General features: G+C 39.3%; 1 protein-coding gene across 1 annotated transcript in view; it reads left to right on the forward strand.

Moving 5' to 3' along the window:
• Positions 1-21,118, forward strand: part of LOC113115251 (leucine-rich repeat and fibronectin type III domain-containing protein 1-like protein) — a 147,464-nt gene that overhangs the window by 80,162 nt on the left and 46,184 nt on the right. The window contains exon 3 of the mRNA XM_026282692.1: positions 208-1,598. Within this exon, the coding sequence (XP_026138477.1) occupies positions 220-1,598 (1,379 nt within the window). The 5' untranslated portion in view covers positions 208-219. The remainder of the gene's footprint in view (positions 1-207; positions 1,599-21,118) is intronic.

Consider the following 21,118-nt stretch of genomic DNA (forward strand, 5'->3'; position numbering starts at 1 on the left):
GTGTGAATTTGTATACAGAGCCCAAGAGTGACTTAAAATACTTTACAAACTACTGTCCTAGCTCTAGGCCACTGTCAACAGCATGATGTTGTTTATGGCTATCCATCCAATACAGTGGCAGTGCATTTTTTCATTGTCTTTGAACGTTCAAATGGAGAGTGCATTTACATGTCATCACACTGGCACACTGTGTTTGCTTGTTTGCAGTTCCCCCGAGAGATGGAGTGGCTGATCTTCTCCCTGCTGGTGCTGGCTGTGTCTGCATCAGGACAGCTGTGCCCCAAGCGTTGCATGTGCCAGAACCTGTCGCCATCTCTAGCCATCCTCTGTGCCAAGACCGGCCTGCTTTTTGTGCCAACAGTCATTGACCGGCGTACAGTAGAGCTGCGCCTCACAGAGAACTTCATCACGGCGTTAAGGAGGAGGGACTTTGCAAACATGACCAGTCTCTTGCACCTGACACTGTCCCGCAATACCATCAGCCAGATTATGCCTTACACTTTTGCCGATCTTAAGCGACTACGTGCGCTACACCTAGACAGCAACCGCCTGAGCGTCATCACAGATGACCACTTCCGAGGACTCACCAACCTCCGGCACCTTATCCTTGCCAACAATCAACTGCACAACATCTCCCCACATGCGTTTGACGACTTCTTGGGGACTCTCGAGGACCTGGATCTCTCATACAATAACCTGGTGGACATTCCGTGGGAGACTATAGGACGCCTCACCAATGTGAACACTCTCAACATGGACCATAATCTCATAGAGCATGTCCCTCTAGGAGTCTTTTCGAACCTACACAAACTAGCCCGTTTGGATATGACATCTAACAAGCTAAAGAAAATACCTCCTGATCCCTTGTTTCTTAGGATACCAGTTTATGCCAAGTCAAAAGGGTCACCCCTTTCCTCCCTCGTCCTAAGTTTTGGAGGGAATCCACTACACTGTAACTGTGAGCTACTCTGGCTAAGGAGGCTAACTAGGGAGGATGACCTGGAGACTTGCGCGTCACCTCCAGACCTTATGGCAAAATACTTTTGGACCATCCCAGAGGAAGAGTTCATCTGTGATCCCCCCGTGATTACAAGGAAATCTCCCAAAACCTTCGCCATGGAGGGCCAGCCCACCAGTCTGAAATGCAAGGCCAATGGGGACCCAGACCCAGACATTCACTGGATATCCCCAGAGGGCCGTCTAATCGCTAACACCTCCCGTACTTTAAGCTTTAGCAATGGGAGCTTGGAGATCAATATCACTTCATTGAAGGATACAGGAGTCTTCACCTGCATTGCGTCTAATGCGGCGGGGGAGTCTACAGGCACGGTGGAGTTGGTGGTCAACCCTTTGCCACACTTAGCTAACAGTACTAATCGAATTCGAGAACCTGATCCAGGACCATCCGATATCCTAACCTCTGCAAAGTCGACTTCATCTGTAAGCAATGAGACCAGGTCTCAGGAGAGGAAGGTGGTACTTGCTGAACTTACGGCAAATTCTGCACTCATCAGGTGGCCTTCACAACATAATTTCCCTGGAATCAGGATGTTTCAGATTCAATACAACAGCTCGGCAGATGACACTTTGGTCTACAGGTAAGACACCTCATTGTTTTATGAATTGAAAATATAATTGCATTTATAGTAGTGCAACTAGTTGTTCTAGCATAGCAAGGTACTTATGGTGCAACTGCATATCCAATAGCATATCCATCCTCCTATATAAGTTTATTTTAATTATATGTTGTGCATGTTGTTAAGTACCAATCCCAATTGATTGCACTGCTGGGACTCACATTAAATATTGCTTCTGTTTACTGCTGTTTATTATTTAATGCAACAATCAGTGGCATTCATCTCTATGGATGTGCCTTATGCTTCAGGTTTCAGAATAAAAAAAATAAATTAAAAAAAAGACAGGAGAAACTTCCACTGTATTCCACCGCAGGATGCCTTTGTCATGATAAAAGTGAAAATTGTTGCTTCATCTGTCAGAAGTTGCACTGTTTATAGGCAATGTATTCCCAGAGCACTTTCTAAAGCTGTGGGATATCCGAAATTCAAAATGTTTGTGCACAATGTTCTTTTGAGCCTCAGCAATCCAATTCATGAGAGAAGACAAAAATATCAGAGAGGATGACTCTATGGTCACACTAACAGATGATTATTTTTGACATTAACGAGTAAAACAAAATCTGTGCTGGAAGAGGTGGGCACAAACCAGGCTATTTCGTCCTTGCTAATGGTTAGGATCCACACCTGTTGTGATATTTACTCATCCACAGATTATGTTTAATTAGTCTTGATGCTGGGGACGGCTGTCAATTAGTATCTATCCCACAACATAGATGTGCATGAGATAGAACAAAATTAAATAAAACAATTTCAGCACATATTATTCAATATGTTTTGGCATGTTTTGTGACACTTTAATAGTAACATGTCCATTGAGTGGTGCTAAAAAATTTTTTTTTGTTGTATTAACATTTTATAATGCTGGTTGTTGTACATAACAAAGCAGACAGAAAATAAAATTTCTGCAAATGTCTTAAGTGCAATGCTGCACCAGGTGAGCTAGCAAGCAAGTTTATTACAACAGAAAGCCCATACATATGGAGCTGGCCATGTGGTGTAAACATAACAATGTATTAATTTAAAATCATCCGCAGGGTAAACATAGTTTAAATAAATGTGAGTAAATTATAACATAATTTTTTCAGGTCACATTTTAGGGTGACCTGTACCTTTAAGACTGAATTAGTGTAAATCTGTAAGAAACTGGGTCATCCCAAGGAGAAGTCCAAATCTGCTTACCAAATCTCATGAGCATTAAAGCACAGCGACTGATTCTAAAACAGGTATCCTGCCACTTTTGCTTAAGCTTTTTTCAATTTTCTCTTGTGACCATTTAACAAAATCTGACTGAATAAGCATGTCAATAGGTTATTTCTAATGCATTCTGTACACATAGATTGTAATATATTTCTCTGTTAAAGACAATGTCATGTTAGGAGTAAACACATAAAACAGCTAACAGTATATAAAGGCTGTGTTGGATCTAAAAAGGCACTTGTGCTCTATTATCAGTGATAATACTGGCCACACTTCCTTCTGACAGGATGCCACAGGAAGTCAATGTACCACTGACAGCTCAGAATAACACCTCAAACAGCCTCTCCAAAAGAACTGATGAACAGAGACAGACATATCAAAATAGGTTCCTGATTCCTTTCACACTAGGGGACAGCTGGAGGCATTTTTATCCCCTAAATAAAACACAACCTATATGACTTTACTTTAGATGTGCAAGTATGAATATGATGAATAGGCAACACAGAGCCTGGGATCTGATTTCTTGTAATACACTGTACGATAAACTGCACTTTAGTAATGTATTAAATTAATTGCCAAGGTTAAAAGTGTTTACGAAGGTTGTACATCATTCACTGAAGTCAATTAATGCCTTTAAATTTAAATTCAGTTTCTGTAACTGAGAATTAATTGAAAGTAGAATTATATTTATATCTATAATTATAGAATATATATATATATATATATATATATATATATATATATATATATATATATATATATATATATATATATATATATATATATATATATATGTAGACGATGTATGGATGAATATTTGATTACATAGGTGAAAGTACAGATTGACAGACCAAACAGACAGACAAACAGATAGATAGATAGATATTTTTTTATTTAATTAGAAATTCATTAGATGTTCAGCCAGACCAGTAAGTGTCAGTATAACATCCAGGCATGTTTTAACGAAGAAGCTTTGCAAAATGTGAACAAAAACATACAGAATTCAAGTTCAACTAGGCTGTTGTCTAGGTAATTCAAGTCATATTCAATGCTATCTTTCAATAAAATGTAACATTTTGTGCTAGTACAGCTATAAACTACTGCATACAGGAAATTAATTAAACCTGCTGGAAGAATAATGGAAATGTTCCTTAATTGTCATTGAAAAGCATCTGGTAGAAGGGATTGATTAAGTGGCTTTGCTTATAGAGGTGTCTTTTGGGAAGAAAGCATTCACATCTATCAGTGAGTGCAAATTAAGTTCAGTTGCAATTTTTCATTGTGGCAACAGAATGCTCAGCATGTGCCTGGCTTTGTCTTTAAAGCACATCTTGTGATGGTGATACTTTTATTCTCTGAGTGCTTTATTTTGAGGAAAAAAAGAGCACAGCTGTGTTCCTTAAATAAAGATCCTTAAGAAAGCCTTGTGTACGGCTGCAGAACATAAGATTATCCTAGTAGCGCATGGTAAAAATGGTTAAAAGTAGCTACTCATAAATCAGACGCCGAGCATTTTGTTGTTTAAAAGCCAAAAAAAAAAAAAATTTTAATTTTATTTTTTTTTTCTGTTTTCATTCAATCTTTTAAATTCTACTGAAAGCACTCTTCGGGTATGATTAATTTAAAAGTATTAATGAGATTCCAGCAGAGCTATATCCACCAGTTATGCAACTGATGCAACTTTGTTAGATATTTTAACTTAATATATATATATATATATATATATATATATATATATATATATATATATATATATATATATATATATATATATATATATATATATTAGGGCTGTCAAATGATTAAAATTTTTAATCAAATTAATCAGAATTTTCAGTGGATTAATCATGATTAATCACTATTTGCAACTACACCTGAATCCTAACCATTTTTTTTTTTTTTCTGAAATGCATACCAAAAGATAAATAACAGGACACAGATACATAATTTTCATGTATTGATTCATCAATATGTGGTTCTTTTTTTCTGAATTTCAAAAGTTTAACATTTACTTAGATCAAATTTACCTGAGCACTATATCAAATCATGCCATTTAACTACAGATAGTGTAAGAGTTTTAGGTGAACCAGTGGTTAAATATAGCCACATATCTATGAAATTATGCATGGAGAAACTCGAAAGAATGAACTCAGAAACACAAACATGCGCCACAATCACATAAGCAGCACTCTGGGCACTCTTGTTTTTGGGAGGTGTTCATTTGCTCTGCCACAATACTTTAGGATTGATATTTTCACGTTCTGAAGGCTTCAAGTGCCAGTAAAACCAAGTAAAAATGCATATGCTTTTCCAAACAGCTGTAATTTTCGCTGCATTGCATGTAGGCGTTCTGCGCATGCGCAGTGTGAAACACAGGACGCTATAACACAGTGATCCTCAAATCTGGCTTGCGAGATCCACTTTCCTGCGAAGTTTAGCTCTAACACTAATCAAACACGCATGAGTTTGCTAATCAGTGTCTTTAGGATCATTAGTAAATCACAGGCAGGTGTGTTTAATTGGAGTCTCCCTTACGAAAAATAACCATGGTTTTATTATAGTAAAACTGTAGTAACCCATGGTTTTTTGGCGTATTGACTGCCATTTGTAAAACCACAGATTTACTACAAATACCATGGTTAAACTATGGTTAATATAGCAAAACCATGGTTAATTTGTGGTTACCATGGTTTAACTACAGTAACCATGTTTTTTTTGGTTTTATACGTAGTAAAACCATGGTTAATTTTTGTAAGGGCTGCGCTAAACTCTGCATGAAACTCGCGAGCCAGATTTGAGGATCACTGCTATAACAGGAAGAAGAAGCTCCAGCGTATCAACTACCAAAGTCGTCTCTGTTTATCGAGCTTGGCATGAATGTATTTGAGAGTAAATGGGGTAAAACCTTAAGCTTCTTCTGTGTTTTCGTTGCGGCGCTTGCCGCTGTTTTTTACTATCTTGAGAATTCCGAGATCGACGAGACTTTCCTAACCTGAATAATTTGTTACACTACGCATGTGTGAAATGCGTTAAAAAATTTGACGTAATTAACGACAACCAACTAATTAACGCCGTTAACGCGCTATTTTTGACAGCCCTAATATATATATATATAAAGTTAAAATATCTAACAAAGTTGCATCAGGTAGTTAAATGCTAAATTTAGCTTTAGTAATACTCTTGGGGAAGGTGAACATATATTAAAAGTGAAGGAGAAGAGTTAGCCAGACATGTTCACTTCTGACTGGATTAAATGGGATTTTCTGCAAAACACTACCGCAAAGTCCCGAGGGAAAACATGTCTGGATAGGTCTAAATACAGTGTGACAGACAAATACAGTGAATGACATGCTAAAATTCACAGGTTGTGCTGAACACAGCTGCATAAGTGTTATGGGTATGTTCATGTGCAATATTAGTTATTTCTACACCACTGGATTGATCGATGGATGATGGATTTTCAGTATTTTTTTTTTTTTTTTTTTTTTTTGTAATCTGTTGAATTAGACGAAGCAAGGTGAATTCAAATACATTGCTACATGGGTGTTTTGAATGAAATAAGTATACAAATTGTGAGATATTTTTGAATCAAAAATAAATGAATGCAGTTAATAAAATTAACAAAATTATCTCTTCTAGGAAAAATTTGAAATGCATAGGCAAATATCTGATAGTAATACATTGAAAGTGTCCCTATTATGGGTAATTTGTTTTGGGAGTCCCCAGCAACAGGTTAACATGCATGGAATTTAAATAAATAAATAAATAAATAAATAAATAAATAAATGAATGAATGAATGAATGAATGAATGAATGAATAAATAAATAAAAATAATAATAATAAGAAGAAGAATGACAATAATAAATAAATAAATAAATAAATAAATAAATACATACATAAATAAATAAACACTTTAATTGTCTTAAGCATTTATTTTTACCTTACTTGTTCACTATACTGTGGTGACTGGTACAACATTTGCATTTCATCGTGCCTGTGAAACCTGATGAAGCAGCTTTTGTGAGTGCAGTGCTGCTTTGTGTACAGCTTTACTACTCAAAAAGCAGCACCTAGTGGCAAAGAATGAATTAGCATTTTCATTCAGACCAACCTGAAAAGACCGACAAGTGGGCAGGGAATCTGCTTGTTTCTTGTTTCTTGTTAATGTCAACTTTTGATTTTTTTTTTTTTTTTTTAACTACACGTTTCAATGATTCAGTCGACTCTTTATTTTTATTGTATTTATTTTTTTTGAGATAGAGACAATAATGCACTTTTATATGGAGGATATTTTCATTCAATTAGAGTTGTGTTACACACTGCATGAAAGGTACTTTTCAAAATGTCATAATGAGGGGAAAATTAAGTTTAAGCAAAAACTAAAATAAATAATACAAATTAATATAAAATTATACATAATGTATAACATTATATAAATTTTAAATGACAAACACACATTACCATTACTAAAACTTAACTTAAAAAATATATAATATTACATATAAATAACATCAAAATAACACTATAAATAACTGAAACCAAATTGCTGGTTGTTGGGTGGGTGGGGGAGAAAAATAAAATAAAATGAAAGGTTTCTGGCAAGTATGAAGCTACTACTTTATAAACAGCTGAGTACTTTTATGTAACTGAAAATGAAGTGAAGTAAGTTCCTTTGCTACTTTTAATTAGTTACCACCCAACACAGGGACGAATGGGTATTCTGCTAATACAAATGCCAGAAAGGTTTTACTCTTAGTAGTCTGCTAATTACTTTGTTAATGAATATTAAACCAGTGTTGCAAAATTCAGGGTTTTATATTTTCACTGGGCCCCCAGCAGATGCTTTTAAAGAAATACAGCAATTATCCACTTCACAGACAGACAAAAAGCAAAGTCCAGAGCTTCCCTGATATCTTAATTAGATCAGATCATGTGTGCTTTAAAAGCAGGCGATGCAAATTGTGCCTTTGGATGAAATAGGTGGATGTGCTTGCTATTCAAACAGTGGGATAGATGGTTGTTTGCAACCTGCCTGATTTGTACCCCCTTGTGTTCAATAGCTGCATGATTGTACCACATAAAAGCTCTTTTTAGTGGAGAAAAGGAGAAGTTGTAGAACAACTTTAACTCCAGGTAATATGGATTTTATTGTATATTTTTTTCATGAACCCACCATTAAAAGAGTGTGTTTTCCACGAAATTAGCTCAGTTATTAGTAACAACGGGACTGAATTATTGGAATTATAATGTCCCATCTCAAACTAGCATATGCAGATATATGAATGGACCAAGATGTCCTGATTGCTCCAAAATAATTGAGCACACCTACAGTGCCTGCACTGATCACATGCTTAGCCTTTTATATAATCTCCACTGTTTAAAGACCATACACCTGGTATATAAACAATTATAACATGGCCTGTCTGAATTTCTCGATTCTGATTGGCTGGCAGATACAGTGTGCATTAAAACTGTTAAATGCACAGGCATTTCCAAGTCAGTTTAATCAGCATTCTATATGCATACAACACTGGATGCTTGTTAATAAAACAGGTTTGATACTGAATCTCTACATAATATTTCACAGCAACAAATGGGTGGTGGGGGATCATTGTTTTTGAAGTAACTAAACTCACAGCTTCATTGTTTGTAGAGAGAGGCACACATACACGTAATTTAAACACACAACTTTCATCTCTCTCTCTCTTTATCTCTCTCTCTCCCTCTATCTCTCTTAGTAATTAATTAAAATAATAAATAAATAAATGCTAATAAATGTTAAGATATAATTAATTGAACCAATTGTGATCTTATCACATTATTTTGGGAAGAATGCTACCTTAATGAGCCATAACAGGCATACATTACTGTTGTTTTTACTCTCCCAGTCCCTTACATATAACACATTTTTAGAGCAGTCTAATTTATATTTCTATACAAAAACACATTTGCACACACACACAACATTATATTTTGGTTTGCTTTTGAAAAAGAAAATTACCTTTTATTTTTCAATGTGGAAGTAAGTTTTTTTTATTTATTTTATTTATTTTTTTTCTATGAATGTGCGAGACTTCTGGTTCATTAGCTGCTGTATGGAAATAATAAGAGGAATAACAAAGTGTTGTAAAGAGTAAACAGGGGTCCCCATGAGAAAGAAAAGCTTACAAATCAGGGAATCAAACTTTTCAGGGTAAGGAAACATTTGGCGATGGAGCAAGGACCTCCTGTTTTCAGAGCCTGAAACACAACCAGCATCTCCAGGCAATTCATGTGCCACGTGAGACGGTGACCTAACCATAGACCCTGGGGAAAGCAGCCACTCATGAACACTCTCCTGCCCGTGAGGGAGGGATCCGTCGTTAACGTCTGTGACAACCAGAAGCCACCAGCACTGGGGTTTTGGTTTCTTGTGACAGAAACCAAGGTTTCCTCCACGTCTAAGGCACATAAACAATACAGTGTGACCTTGATCATGCAAAGTGGGTTGCCCCTCTGGGAGAACCCTCTAGTCCTGAGTCACAACTGCGATGGTCTCATATATAGCAGGCCAAAGGGTACTGTATTTGACGCAGTTGCCATCCGACTCAACAGTCTCTGAAACTGTCTGACAGTGAGTGACTAGCTTACATTTACTCTCTTCACTACTGTGAGGATTGACTCGATCCACCTTCACCGTGGCCGAATCCCATACCACCCCCAGATAAGTCATTCTCTGTAGTGGACAAAACACACTCCCTGGTGCTTAACCTTATTCCCAGCTCTTTCATATGTGCGAGGACAACATCAATTGTTGTACCATCATATGTTCTAAAGAGCTAGTATCTACCAGTCGTTGATGTATTTGAGTATGCAGATGCCCTGGAATAGCAGAGGAGCCAGAGCAGCATCCACATACTTGGTGAGAGTTTGGGGTGAGAGAGAACACCCCTTAGGTCTGGGAGAAAGTGTTGCAGTGCCTGAAACACGGCCAACATCCCCAGGCAAATCATGTGCCACATGAGATAGTGGCATCACCACAGACCTTGGGCGAAGTAGTCACTCATGACTGCTCCCCAGCCCATGAGGAAGGCATCTGTTGTTAGTGTTACACAACGACAAGGATACCCCCAACACAGGCCCTTGTGACAGGACCCATAATTTCATACGCATATCTAAGGCCCATAAGCAACACTGCGTGACCTTGATAATGTGTTTGTCCTGATCCACCACTGCAAGGGTCTCATGTACAGCAGACCAAAATGTATCACATTGGACACAGCTGCCATCAGACCCAACACACGTGCCTGCATCGTGGTTGAATCCCAGACCACACCCAGATAATGGAGAAAACACACTTTTCTTTGTGTTAAGTCTTAACCACAAATCTTTCACATGAGCGAGAACAACATCTCAATGTCGAACCGCTATCTGCTCTGATTGAGCTAGTATCAAACAATCATAAATGCAATTCACAATGGGGATGCCCTGGAGTCGCAGGGGAGCCAAAGCAGCATCCACAGACTTGGTGAAAGTGTGGGATGACCTTACTTGAGACACAACGTGTTTGATCCTGAGAATTTTGAACTTGAGTTGCAGGACAGAGCTATTCGTCAAACAAAGATGTAGAATCGGAACCCCCAACCCCCCATCCCCTAACACAGATGTCACAGTTCTATGTATATATATATATATATATATATATATATATATATATATATATATATATATACTCACTGGCCAGTTTATTAGGTACACTTTGCTAGTACCGGGTTGAACCCCCTTTTGCCCTCAGAACTGCCTTAATTCTTCATGGCATAGATTCAACAAGGTGTTGGAAACATTCCTCAGAAATTCTGGTACATATTGACATGCTAACATTACACAGTTGCTGAAGATTTGTTGGCTGCACATCCATGATGCGAATTTCACATTCCACCACATCGCAAAGGTGCTCTATTGGATTGAGATCTGGTGACTGTGGAGGCCATTTGAGTAAACTCATTGTCATGTTCAAGAAACAAATCTGAGATGATCTGAGCTTTGTGACATGGTGCATTATCCTGTTGGAAGTAGCCATCAGAAGATGGGTACACTGTAGTCATAAAGGGATGGACATGGTCAGCAACAATACTTAGGTAGGCTGTGGCATTTAAACAATGCTCTTTTGGTACTAAGGGCCAAGATGGATCCATGCTTTCACCAAATTCTGACTCTACCATTTGAATGTCGCAGCAGAAATCGAGACTCATCAGACCATGCAACGTTTTTCCAAACTTCTATTATCCAATTTTGGTGAGCCTGTGCAATTATTCCTGTTCTTAGCTGACAGGATGGCACCCAGTGTGGTCTTCTGCTGCTGTAGCCCATCTGCTTCAGGGTTCGATGTGTTGCGCGTTCAGAGATGGTAATCTGCATACCTTTGTTGTAAAGAGCGGTTATAATAATAAAACTAATAGTAATAATTTATATAGCACTTTCCTGATTTCTCAAAACGCTTTACATGAAATGGTGGTTGAGGTAATCTCCTCAGCCACCACCAATGTGCTGCATCCACCTGGATGATGTGACGGCAGCCATACAGCTTACTGGTGGAGAAGAGACAGAGTGATGAAGCCAATCAGTGTATGGGGATGATTAGGAGGCCATGATGGTCAAAGGTCAATGGGGAAATTTGTCCAGGATGCCAGGATTACACCCTTACTCTTTTTAAAGGACATCCTGAGCTTTTTAATGCCCACAGAGACTCATGACCTCGGTTTAATGTCTCATCCAAAGGATGGGGCTTTTTACAGTATAGTGTCCCCATCACTACACTGGGGCATTAGGACCCACACAAACTTCAGGGTGAGCACCCCCTGCTGGCATCACTAACACCTCTTCCAGCAGCAACCTAGTTTTCCCAGGAGGTCTCCCATCCAGGTGCTGGCCAGGCTCAACCCTGCTTAGCTCCAGTGGGAAACCGGTCTTTGGCTGCAGGGTGATATCGCTGCTGGCTATACGAGTTACTATTACCGTTCTGTCATCTGTAACCATTCTGACAATTCTCCTCTGACCTCTGACATCAACAAGTTATTTTTGTCCACACAACTGCTGCTCAATGGATATTTTCTCCTTTTTGGACCATTCTTTGTAAACCCTACAGATGGTTGTTTGAGTATATAGATCAGCAGTTTTTGAAATACTTTTGAAATACCAGCCCAACTGGCGCCAACAAACATTCCACATTCAAAGTCACTTAAATCCCATTTCTTCCCCATTCTGATCCTTGGTTTGATCATCAGCAAGATGTCTTCACCAGATCTAGACCAATAAATGCTCCTTATGCTTACTTCTGCTGACCAGATTTTTGAAGATGTTGATTTAATTTTCAAGCAGGATGTGGCACCTGCCCACACTGCCAAAAGCACCAAAGGTTGGTTAAATGACCATGGTGTTGGTGTGCTTGACTGGACAGCAAACTCACCAGAGCTGAATCCCATAGAGAATCTATGGGGTATTGTGAAGAGTAAAATTAGAAATAGGAGACTAAAAAATGCAGGTGAGCTAAAGGCCTCTGTCAAAGAAACCTAGGCTTCCATACAATCTCAGCAGTGCCACACACACACACATACACATACACATACACATATACATATACATATATATATATATATATATATATGTGTATGTATGTATGTATGTATAATCTAAAGTGCATATATACATACAATTAATAAATTCTTAAAATATATTGGATTTTGCTTACATATAAATAAAAAACAAAAAGTGTGGCACGTAATGTAGCCTTTTTACACTGAGTTTCAGTTAATTTTTTTCACAGAAAGGAAACTCAAATGGGAGTAAGCACATTGTTGTGTTTTCAGTGTGAACCAAAACTCCATCTGTGACAGAATGGAGAAAAAAAACCTTGGGAGAAACCAGGCTCAGTTGGGTGGCCAGTTCTCCTCTGACCAGAAGAAACCAGTAGTTAAATTCCAGGCTGCAGCAAAGTCAGATTGTGCAGAATAATGATCTGTTTCCTGTGGTCTTGTTCTGGTGGTCCTCTGACACAAGGTCTTTACAGGGGATCTGTATCTGGGGCTCTAGTTGTCCTGGTCTCAGCTGTCTTTCAGGGCAGTAGCGGTCCTTTCTAGGTGCTCATCCACCATCTGGTCTGGATACATACTGGATCCGGGCGACTGCAGTGAGCTCGGAATAAGAGAGAAACAGACAAATATTAGCGTAGATGCCATTCGTCTAATGATGTGTGAATCAAACATCAGCATGCCTAGCTCTGTGTGTCACGATACGTGATGCTTGAAACACGGCGAGAGAACCAATTGCAGGTACGTCGTTTATTTAGGGATAATCCAAAGGGGTAAACAGTCCAGGCAGGGGTCAAAACCAAACATAATCCAAAACATAAACTAGACACGATAACAAAAGCACGGCAAGGCAAGACAAGACAAGAGTTGACGGACATGAATTATCATAAGACATAAACAAGGACTCCGTAACACAGACTAAGACAGACTGGGTATAAATAGACAAGAGGATAATGAGGGAACAAGAGAACGGTGGGAGACAATCAATTACACAACAAGGAGGAAGGTGACCAAATAAGGGAGGAGGAAGTGATCTGGTGACAGACACCGTGAGCAAGGAGGACATCTAGTGGAACCCCAGGGAACAACAACCCAGACATTGTGACACTGTGTCACCGTTGGAACAAATATGTTACATCGCAAATATGGAGATATTATGGGATATTTAGATTTTTGCAGAATGAGGTAGGATACACGTGCATAAAGCCCCATTTCGAAAACAGTTGAGTGTACAAGCCTTTAAAATATACTTCTTTGTCAGGTTGTGTGAGGTTGTCTAGTGGGCTTTGTTTTCAAGTGCGCAAATCATGGAATTCGCTGTTCTTCAGCTGGCTGCTGGTAATCAAACAGAGTTGCATTGCTGTGGGTGACCGCTTCTGGATTGAGGGTGAATTGCCTGTATTCGTTGTAAGGTCTCATGCACCGAACCGAGATGGCCATACCAATATTTTTCTCAAACTTCTCAAAGCCAGAAGAATATCCATAATTGAATTCCTCAGGACAAAACAGACAAGTCAACACGGTCTGTTTATAATATAAGATGTATTATAAAATAATCACGAATAACAGCCTGCAAACACATTTATACATTTGCACACATTTGGGGGAAATATTGAGAAAAATTAACCTCCCATTTGCTCACAGTTTCCCTTAGCATTATTTTGGTGCAGAGTAATGCACATGTTGCCTTGAGAATAAATGACTGCTGGAGCAGAGCTAAGCATCTAAGGTAATGAATTTTCACATGTACACTTGGGGTTAATTTATGAATGAAGACATCTAGCCCCCTAGAGAGCTGACTTTGCATGCTCCGCTCCAAAACAAACCACAAATAAATTGCATGCAGCCCCACCTCTTATTATAGCGAAGGCAGAGAGAAATTAGCTATCTAAAATGCAGTATGCTTTTCATATGCAGAAAATTGAGATGGTGAAATAATTCTAACGACATCAACCTCCTTGGAGGAAGTTCCCTTTCAGTCGGTCACTCTCAACGTCACATCGGATGACAGATGAATTGGGATCTCGCTTAGAGAGACAAATCTACTTAAAGTATAAACTAAATGAGCGACTGTACATTGGCATGCAATTATTGCATCCAGCTGCCGCTGATCACAGTGTGCGTATAAGTAGGCAGCAGGTGCAGCGCATATTCAGCTTTTCACTTCAGAGCCAAGTGATCACATTGTTCTGCTCCTGACTACTCTACTGAGAGAAGAAGCGTGCTCTTTGAAAGCTTTTCCTGTTGGCTGCACGACTCTTCAGTGGTGGTGGTCTCCCATGTCAAGTGGGTTGCACACATCAGGCTGCACTACCTGCTGTATGTGTTGCAGGCGGGGTGGAGCTCCATTGCCTCTGCCCTGATCTAGTTTTCGTCATGGTGGCAATCAGGCAGGGGCTACTTCAAGCAGTAGCATGGGCAGTCTGAGGGTAACAGTGATGGAAAACCCTCCAGGGAACCTACCCTTTGGGGACAATCACTCCTCTTGCTCTCTGCTACCAGTTGAGCTGCCAATGGAACATGCTGGACCCTCTACAAGGAGCATACCGGCAGTATTCTTTGGCGCTCCTTCCGATGACTTAATGTTGATCAAGTTCTTTGGGTCGTGCAATGTCCACACGTGTGGTCCAGGAGCATCACCTCTGGTTGTGTCTGGTCAACATGAGGGACACTGGCAAAGTTTGTTTCCTCAATATCCCTGTTTCCCAGACCGGCCTTTTCAGCGATGCAGTCCAGAACATGCCCCAGCCAACTTTCTACCCTGTGGGTAGCTGCTTCTTCCATCCGTCCACTGCCCACAGCACCATAGCCTGCTCATCACCGAGGGCAGCCCCCTGCATCCACCCTTGCTCCCGTGCCACATTCACAGCATCCTTAAACCAGCCGTGCCATGGAGGTGGAAGTTGGCAGACCAACCCACCCATCTAGGCCCCCATCCACCTGGCGGTGAGCAGGAGCAAGAGGCCTCAACAAGCGACCCAGAGAGAGAAGCATGATCCTCTTTCATTCCTGAAGAAGGGCCAGGTGGAGAATCTGGTTTAAAAAATTCTCAATAGGAGAGCAACAGGTTTACTCTGGGTCTCTGGGTCCCAAAAGAGCATGCAAAGTCATGAACGGACCAACACCGGGCCACACTCATCCATCTCTCTTGCCAGCGGGCAGCAGTGGGCCATTCAAGCACATTGTCAAAGGCTCTACTCATGCATCCTCTGCCAAACCGTTGAACCAGGTAAGTATTTCAATGCACACTCAGGGTGTACTCACACTAGGCATTTTGAAATGTGCCAGAGTGCTTTTGATCCCCAAAGCCCGGTTTGTTTGAGTCATGCTCTGGCAAGGTTCGTTTAGTCGGCCCTGCCCCGGTTGGAAGAGGTGGTTTGTGCATGGTACACATGCAGTGTGAGCGCTAATTTTGCCGGAGCACAGAACATATACTATTTTGTGTGCACTACTGTCATTATTATGACCGTGAACATATTACATTACTTCTACTACGACACTACACTTTTTAATGAATGTAATTCAATTAAGTATAGTCTTAGGTAAAGTCTAATCTCACTGTAATCAGCACAAACTGAGCTATAATAATATGTGAAATGGATGTATGTACATGATTGTGTTTTTGAGAAAAAAAAAAAAAAAGTTATGCATGGTTAGTGAAAAATGAAAAATGTTAAAACACTTGAATAAGGCAAAAAAATAAATAATAATAATAATAATAAAAAAACAAAAAAAACAAACAAAAAAAAAAAACATAAAGAACAATGGTTCCTGGGATTTTGTAGAATTTGTAGCCTAGAATTTTTCTTTCTAAATTATGTGAAAAACATCTTGTTTACTCACTTACAGAAAACAATATATTGATTTAAATTTTCAAAAACACTTTTTGTTGGTAAAAGTCATATGCGAGTAGGCTTCAACTATCATAAATATCTTTGTGATTTACAATTGAAAAGACAAAGGCCGTATAATGAGCTGCATGATGAGCCTTTCAGTCAGCTGTGTCACTGAGAGGGAGGAGTTACAAGAAAGAATGGAACCCTTACAATCTTATTATTATCATAATTATCATTATTATTATTATTATTATTATTATTATTATTATTAATGTTGAAAAGAGCTGAGAATATTTTTCAGGTTTTTTAGGGGGGATAAATTAAAATAACACAATTTTTTGTTACATTTGTTACAGTTACATTTATTTGTTACATTTATATTATTTACATCAAGCTTTTGAATGATATAGTATTGCATATTGTTATTGAAACTTCATAATATTTCACTTAATTATACATTTAGTCAGGAATTATAGTTTGGAAAGTCTAACTAGTAAAATGTTTACACGTTATGTGAAAACTAGTACAAGTATATAAATAAATATAAAGAGACTTACTCATGTTTATGATCTCTGCTGAATAGAGGACTTCATTCTTTTTTTCTGAGGAAATCCATTTCTCAAATCCTCAACCACATCAAATCTTTTTGGGGTAAATTATGTCTTATTTCTCTCATCGCGAAGCAAACAGTAAAATAAAAAGAACTTGAAGAACAGTCTCGCTGCTTTTTCTTCTGTAATGGGCGTATTCAAGCCGCGCACTTCAGTTTGAATCTGAATAGCGGGTTCAGCACGGGGGCATGGTCAGATTAGATATAATGAAGGGAGACGTGAAAAACGGACATCGCCTTGTTTTCATATGGATTACTTTATCACAGAATATTTGTTTTTGGCAGTACTCGTTTAGTTTAAAAGTAGACATGTCAAGCTTTCTATAGATATCTCTCTCATGTCTCTTCGTTGAGTATTCACGGAGTTACAGTTCATTGTAATGACGTGTTTGTACATGACGATCAGCGCAGACAAAGGCTGCAGACAGCACACCTTGTTTGATATCTTTATTTTATAAGTGCACAAAATTTTGTTGTTATTATGTCTGTATCCAAAAAAAGTAAACCCTTTACTGATTCGATTGATGTATTGCTCTTATCTGTATGATTAAAACTGAAAGTGTAATTTAAGTTATTTTCAGGGTTATCAGGAGAAAATGACTCATAATGCGTTTCCGCGTCAATCGACTCCTTCAAACTTATTTTATAATGTTAACTTCAAATAATACTTATAGTAATTAAAAAATGTGGTAGCATTGGATCTGGACAGGAAGGATAACTCTAGGAGGGGTGTGTCGCGATTCTGCCTTCTCATATCGCGATACAGGTTCTTGGACCTGCGTATGGCGATTTCGATTTCATATCGCATATCGTTAGAGCCCTAACGATTATATATATATATATATATATATATATATATATATATATATATATATATATATATATATATATATATATATATATATATTATATTTACCAGCTGTATTGAAGGCTTCTACAATAGTCATTAAAATACTACTGCATTATTTATTTATTTTTTTCTTTTTCAATTATAAAACACTAGACAGACACTTAGACATCATAAGTGATTTGTTTGAGCACTAGAAAAATACAATAAGAATAATTTGAGTAAGTAAAATAAGAATAATAAGAAAAATAAAATACAAATATTTAACATTGTATGCCGCTTACAGAAAATCATGAGATTGCTAGAAATTCCGCATTTACAATAAATTACAATGCAAATAAGTTTTGATGTGCTGATGGACACAATAACAATAACACAATGTGTTATTAATGGTAATAACACAAATGCGCCATAAAGTAAATAATCCACTCTCTCTATTCATATAGACACGGTGACTTTGATAGCCGTGATCACACAGTTATAGAGAGATGATTTGCACTCAAACAGATGATAATCATGCAGAAACATTCAAATTAAACATAAAACACACTCTCACATATATAAAAACTGTTGAAAAATAAAACAAACAAAGAAAAAGGTGATCGCTATAAGTTCCGCGTCCATCAGGTGCAGCTCCTGACAGGTGCATCAGAGCGTGTCACAAGCCGTCACAAGAGAGCGCCAGAATTCAAATATATTATCTTTCACTTTTTTTTTTTTTCTGGTGGATCATTTCATTCTGTTTGTGACACTGTATGCTGCAAAACCATGCTGTTTTTTTTTTTTTTTTTACTACCAAAATGCAGTTTCTGACCATGAGCTATTCCGTAATGGACACAAACATTTCTTTCACTGTTCTGTAGCTGAAGAACTGAAATGTAAACAAAGGAATTATGATCCATATTACAACCTTATTGCTTCATTGGACTAAACGTGCTCCATGAGATGTCGTTCAGTGGACCCTTACCTTCCTAACTAAACCGGGATTTACAGCTGTGGATGTGTTTATTAATCTGTACAGCGTTTCCATTAGTCATGTTTTTATGTGTACTGCTTACACAAATGTAGCACATACAGTCTTTATAAGCTTTCCATTGAAAAACAGCAAACTGTTGTCGATGCTTGAGGCTTAGATCATTATAATGACATATAGCTTGTCAAGATTAAATTTGTCCCGTTTCATTTAATCTATTCGTAAACACTGACACGTGCAAGTTGAGGGGCATTGAGGATGCCCGCTTCGGGGTGCTAGCTAACAGGTTGATTATTTGGCAGAATATTAGCAAAAGTGTTTTTCTCTGTTATCTCATACATGACGGAAGCATGCTCCGGCACTGGAAACTTTAGTGCAAGCATGAGTACAGGCCAGCAATTGAGTGGGGAGGGGGATAATTGAGCTTGGGCTAAGTTCAAGGCAACCGTGCCTTGTGAGTACACCCTCAGGGCCCTCGTCAGGTCCCTGCCTTCCACCCCACTGCCCTTCTGAGGGTATGTTGGTGGTCCTGCTGGTCCAGCTGGTATAGTGTCTGACTACCTGGCTACCCATTCCATCTTGCTGCTTCCTGTGGCCCATTAGACTCAGATATGCAATTCAGCTTGAACAGCATCCCCCCAAGTTCAGCGGCATCTGCTTCACATTAGTGAAGGTGGCTGATGCTCCTGGCTTGCATGCGGAGATCTCAGTCTTACTGATGAAGGGTGTAATAAAGCTGGTCCCTCCAGTCAATATGAGGATACGGTTTACAGTCCCTACTTCATTGTACCCAAGAAAGGCAGTGAATTACGACTGATTTTGCACTGGCGTATCTTGAACCGGTCTCTTTACTGTTACTGTACTCTTCGGGTGCATCCATCCCTGAGATTGGTTTGCAGTGATCGACCCGAAGGACGCAAAAAATCAAGTGTCAATCCGCTCTATACCCTCTTGGGACTTGTCTTTATTGCTCAGAGCACTACAGCAGGACCCATCTGGGCCTTTGCAGAAAGTCGAGCTGAAGCCTCTGTCAATGAAAACTCTGCTCCTGATTGCATTGGCCTCCATCAAGAGGGTAAGGGAACTGCATGCATTTTCGGTCAATGATTTGTGCCTAATGTTTGGGCCCTCAGGTTATCCCACTATATGCCCAAGGTTCCCAGTACTCCCTTCAGGGATCAGGTGGTAGGCCTACAAGTGCTGCCCCCAGAGGAGGCATACCCAGTCCTAGCTTTGCTTTGTCTAGTCTGGGTATTAATATATTAAGGTGCTTCATAGACAGGAAACAAAGCTTCAGGACCAGAAGGAGGCCAGCAGAAGGGAATGCCATCTCTAAGCAGATGATGGCCCACTGGATAATGGATTCCATAACCCACAGGGTGTGCCCTGCCTGTTCAGGTTGGGTTCTCACTCTATAAGAATTATTGCATCCTCCTTGGCACGTCTCGTGGTGCCTTGCTGACAGATATTTGCAGACCTGTGGGCGACCCCTAACATGTTCACTTTATTCTGTAGCCTTTGTGTGGAACCAGTATCCTCCTGTGTTCTGACCTCAAATTGGTAGAAGGACTGAGAGGCCCCGGCTTCCGGTTGGCTTGCTAAAACCTCTCCAGAGAGTCCATATCGTAGACCTTGTTGAGCTCATTCATCCCCTTGCCAGCCAGACATGACAGAGCATCCAGCGCAAGGCCCTCAATCGATGAACCTGTGAGAACCGGTAGAGGGCTGGGTTCCATATGTGGAGACCTATGTAGATCCCATATGTGTAAAGTCCACAGTATAGCCTCAGAGCCCATGTTTCCCTGGCAGACTTCCTGCTATTTTCTAAGAGGGTTACAATTACCTCTAATCTTCCATATGCACCTAAACGGTTGTTTGTATGTGTAAATGCTTCAGAAATCTCCTTCAGGAAGGATGGGGCTTCCGAACCTTCTTGTCCCAAGTGGTATGGGTACATTTTTCCAGTGTTATCCAGTCCCGCTGAATGGTTAGTGCCATATCAGCATCTTGTGTTAAGACCTGCCCTGCACTAAAAAGTAGGGATGCAGGTAGCTCCCACAGGACACTGGAAGGGGCAGTATCTGTGGCCTTTTGGTAGGGATCCCAATTTGTCGGTCATCTGACATGACTTTGAGAGAGACCAACTGAAATGGAATGTCGCGGTTACGTATGGTAAGCCTCAATCCCTGAAGAAGGGAACAGACATGTCATTTCCAATTGCCACAGCTTCTGCACCACCACTGAAGTGGCTGGGTCACCAGTTTTGCTCCTCAGCGAAAACCTGAAAATGCGCTGCACCTGCTGATTTCTTATACTCATGTCAGATGCTCTGATCAGTGGCAGTTAGATGCAATAATCTCATTCCAATATGCATTGGCTCATTTAGCTCACACTCAAAGAAGACTGGTCTCTGTAAGCAAGATCCACATTCATCAGTCATCCAACATCACG

Source organism: Carassius auratus, chromosome 15 (assembly GCF_003368295.1).
Source record: "Carassius auratus strain Wakin chromosome 15, ASM336829v1, whole genome shotgun sequence".
In the NCBI taxonomy this organism is placed as follows: Eukaryota; Metazoa; Chordata; class Actinopteri; order Cypriniformes; family Cyprinidae; genus Carassius; species Carassius auratus.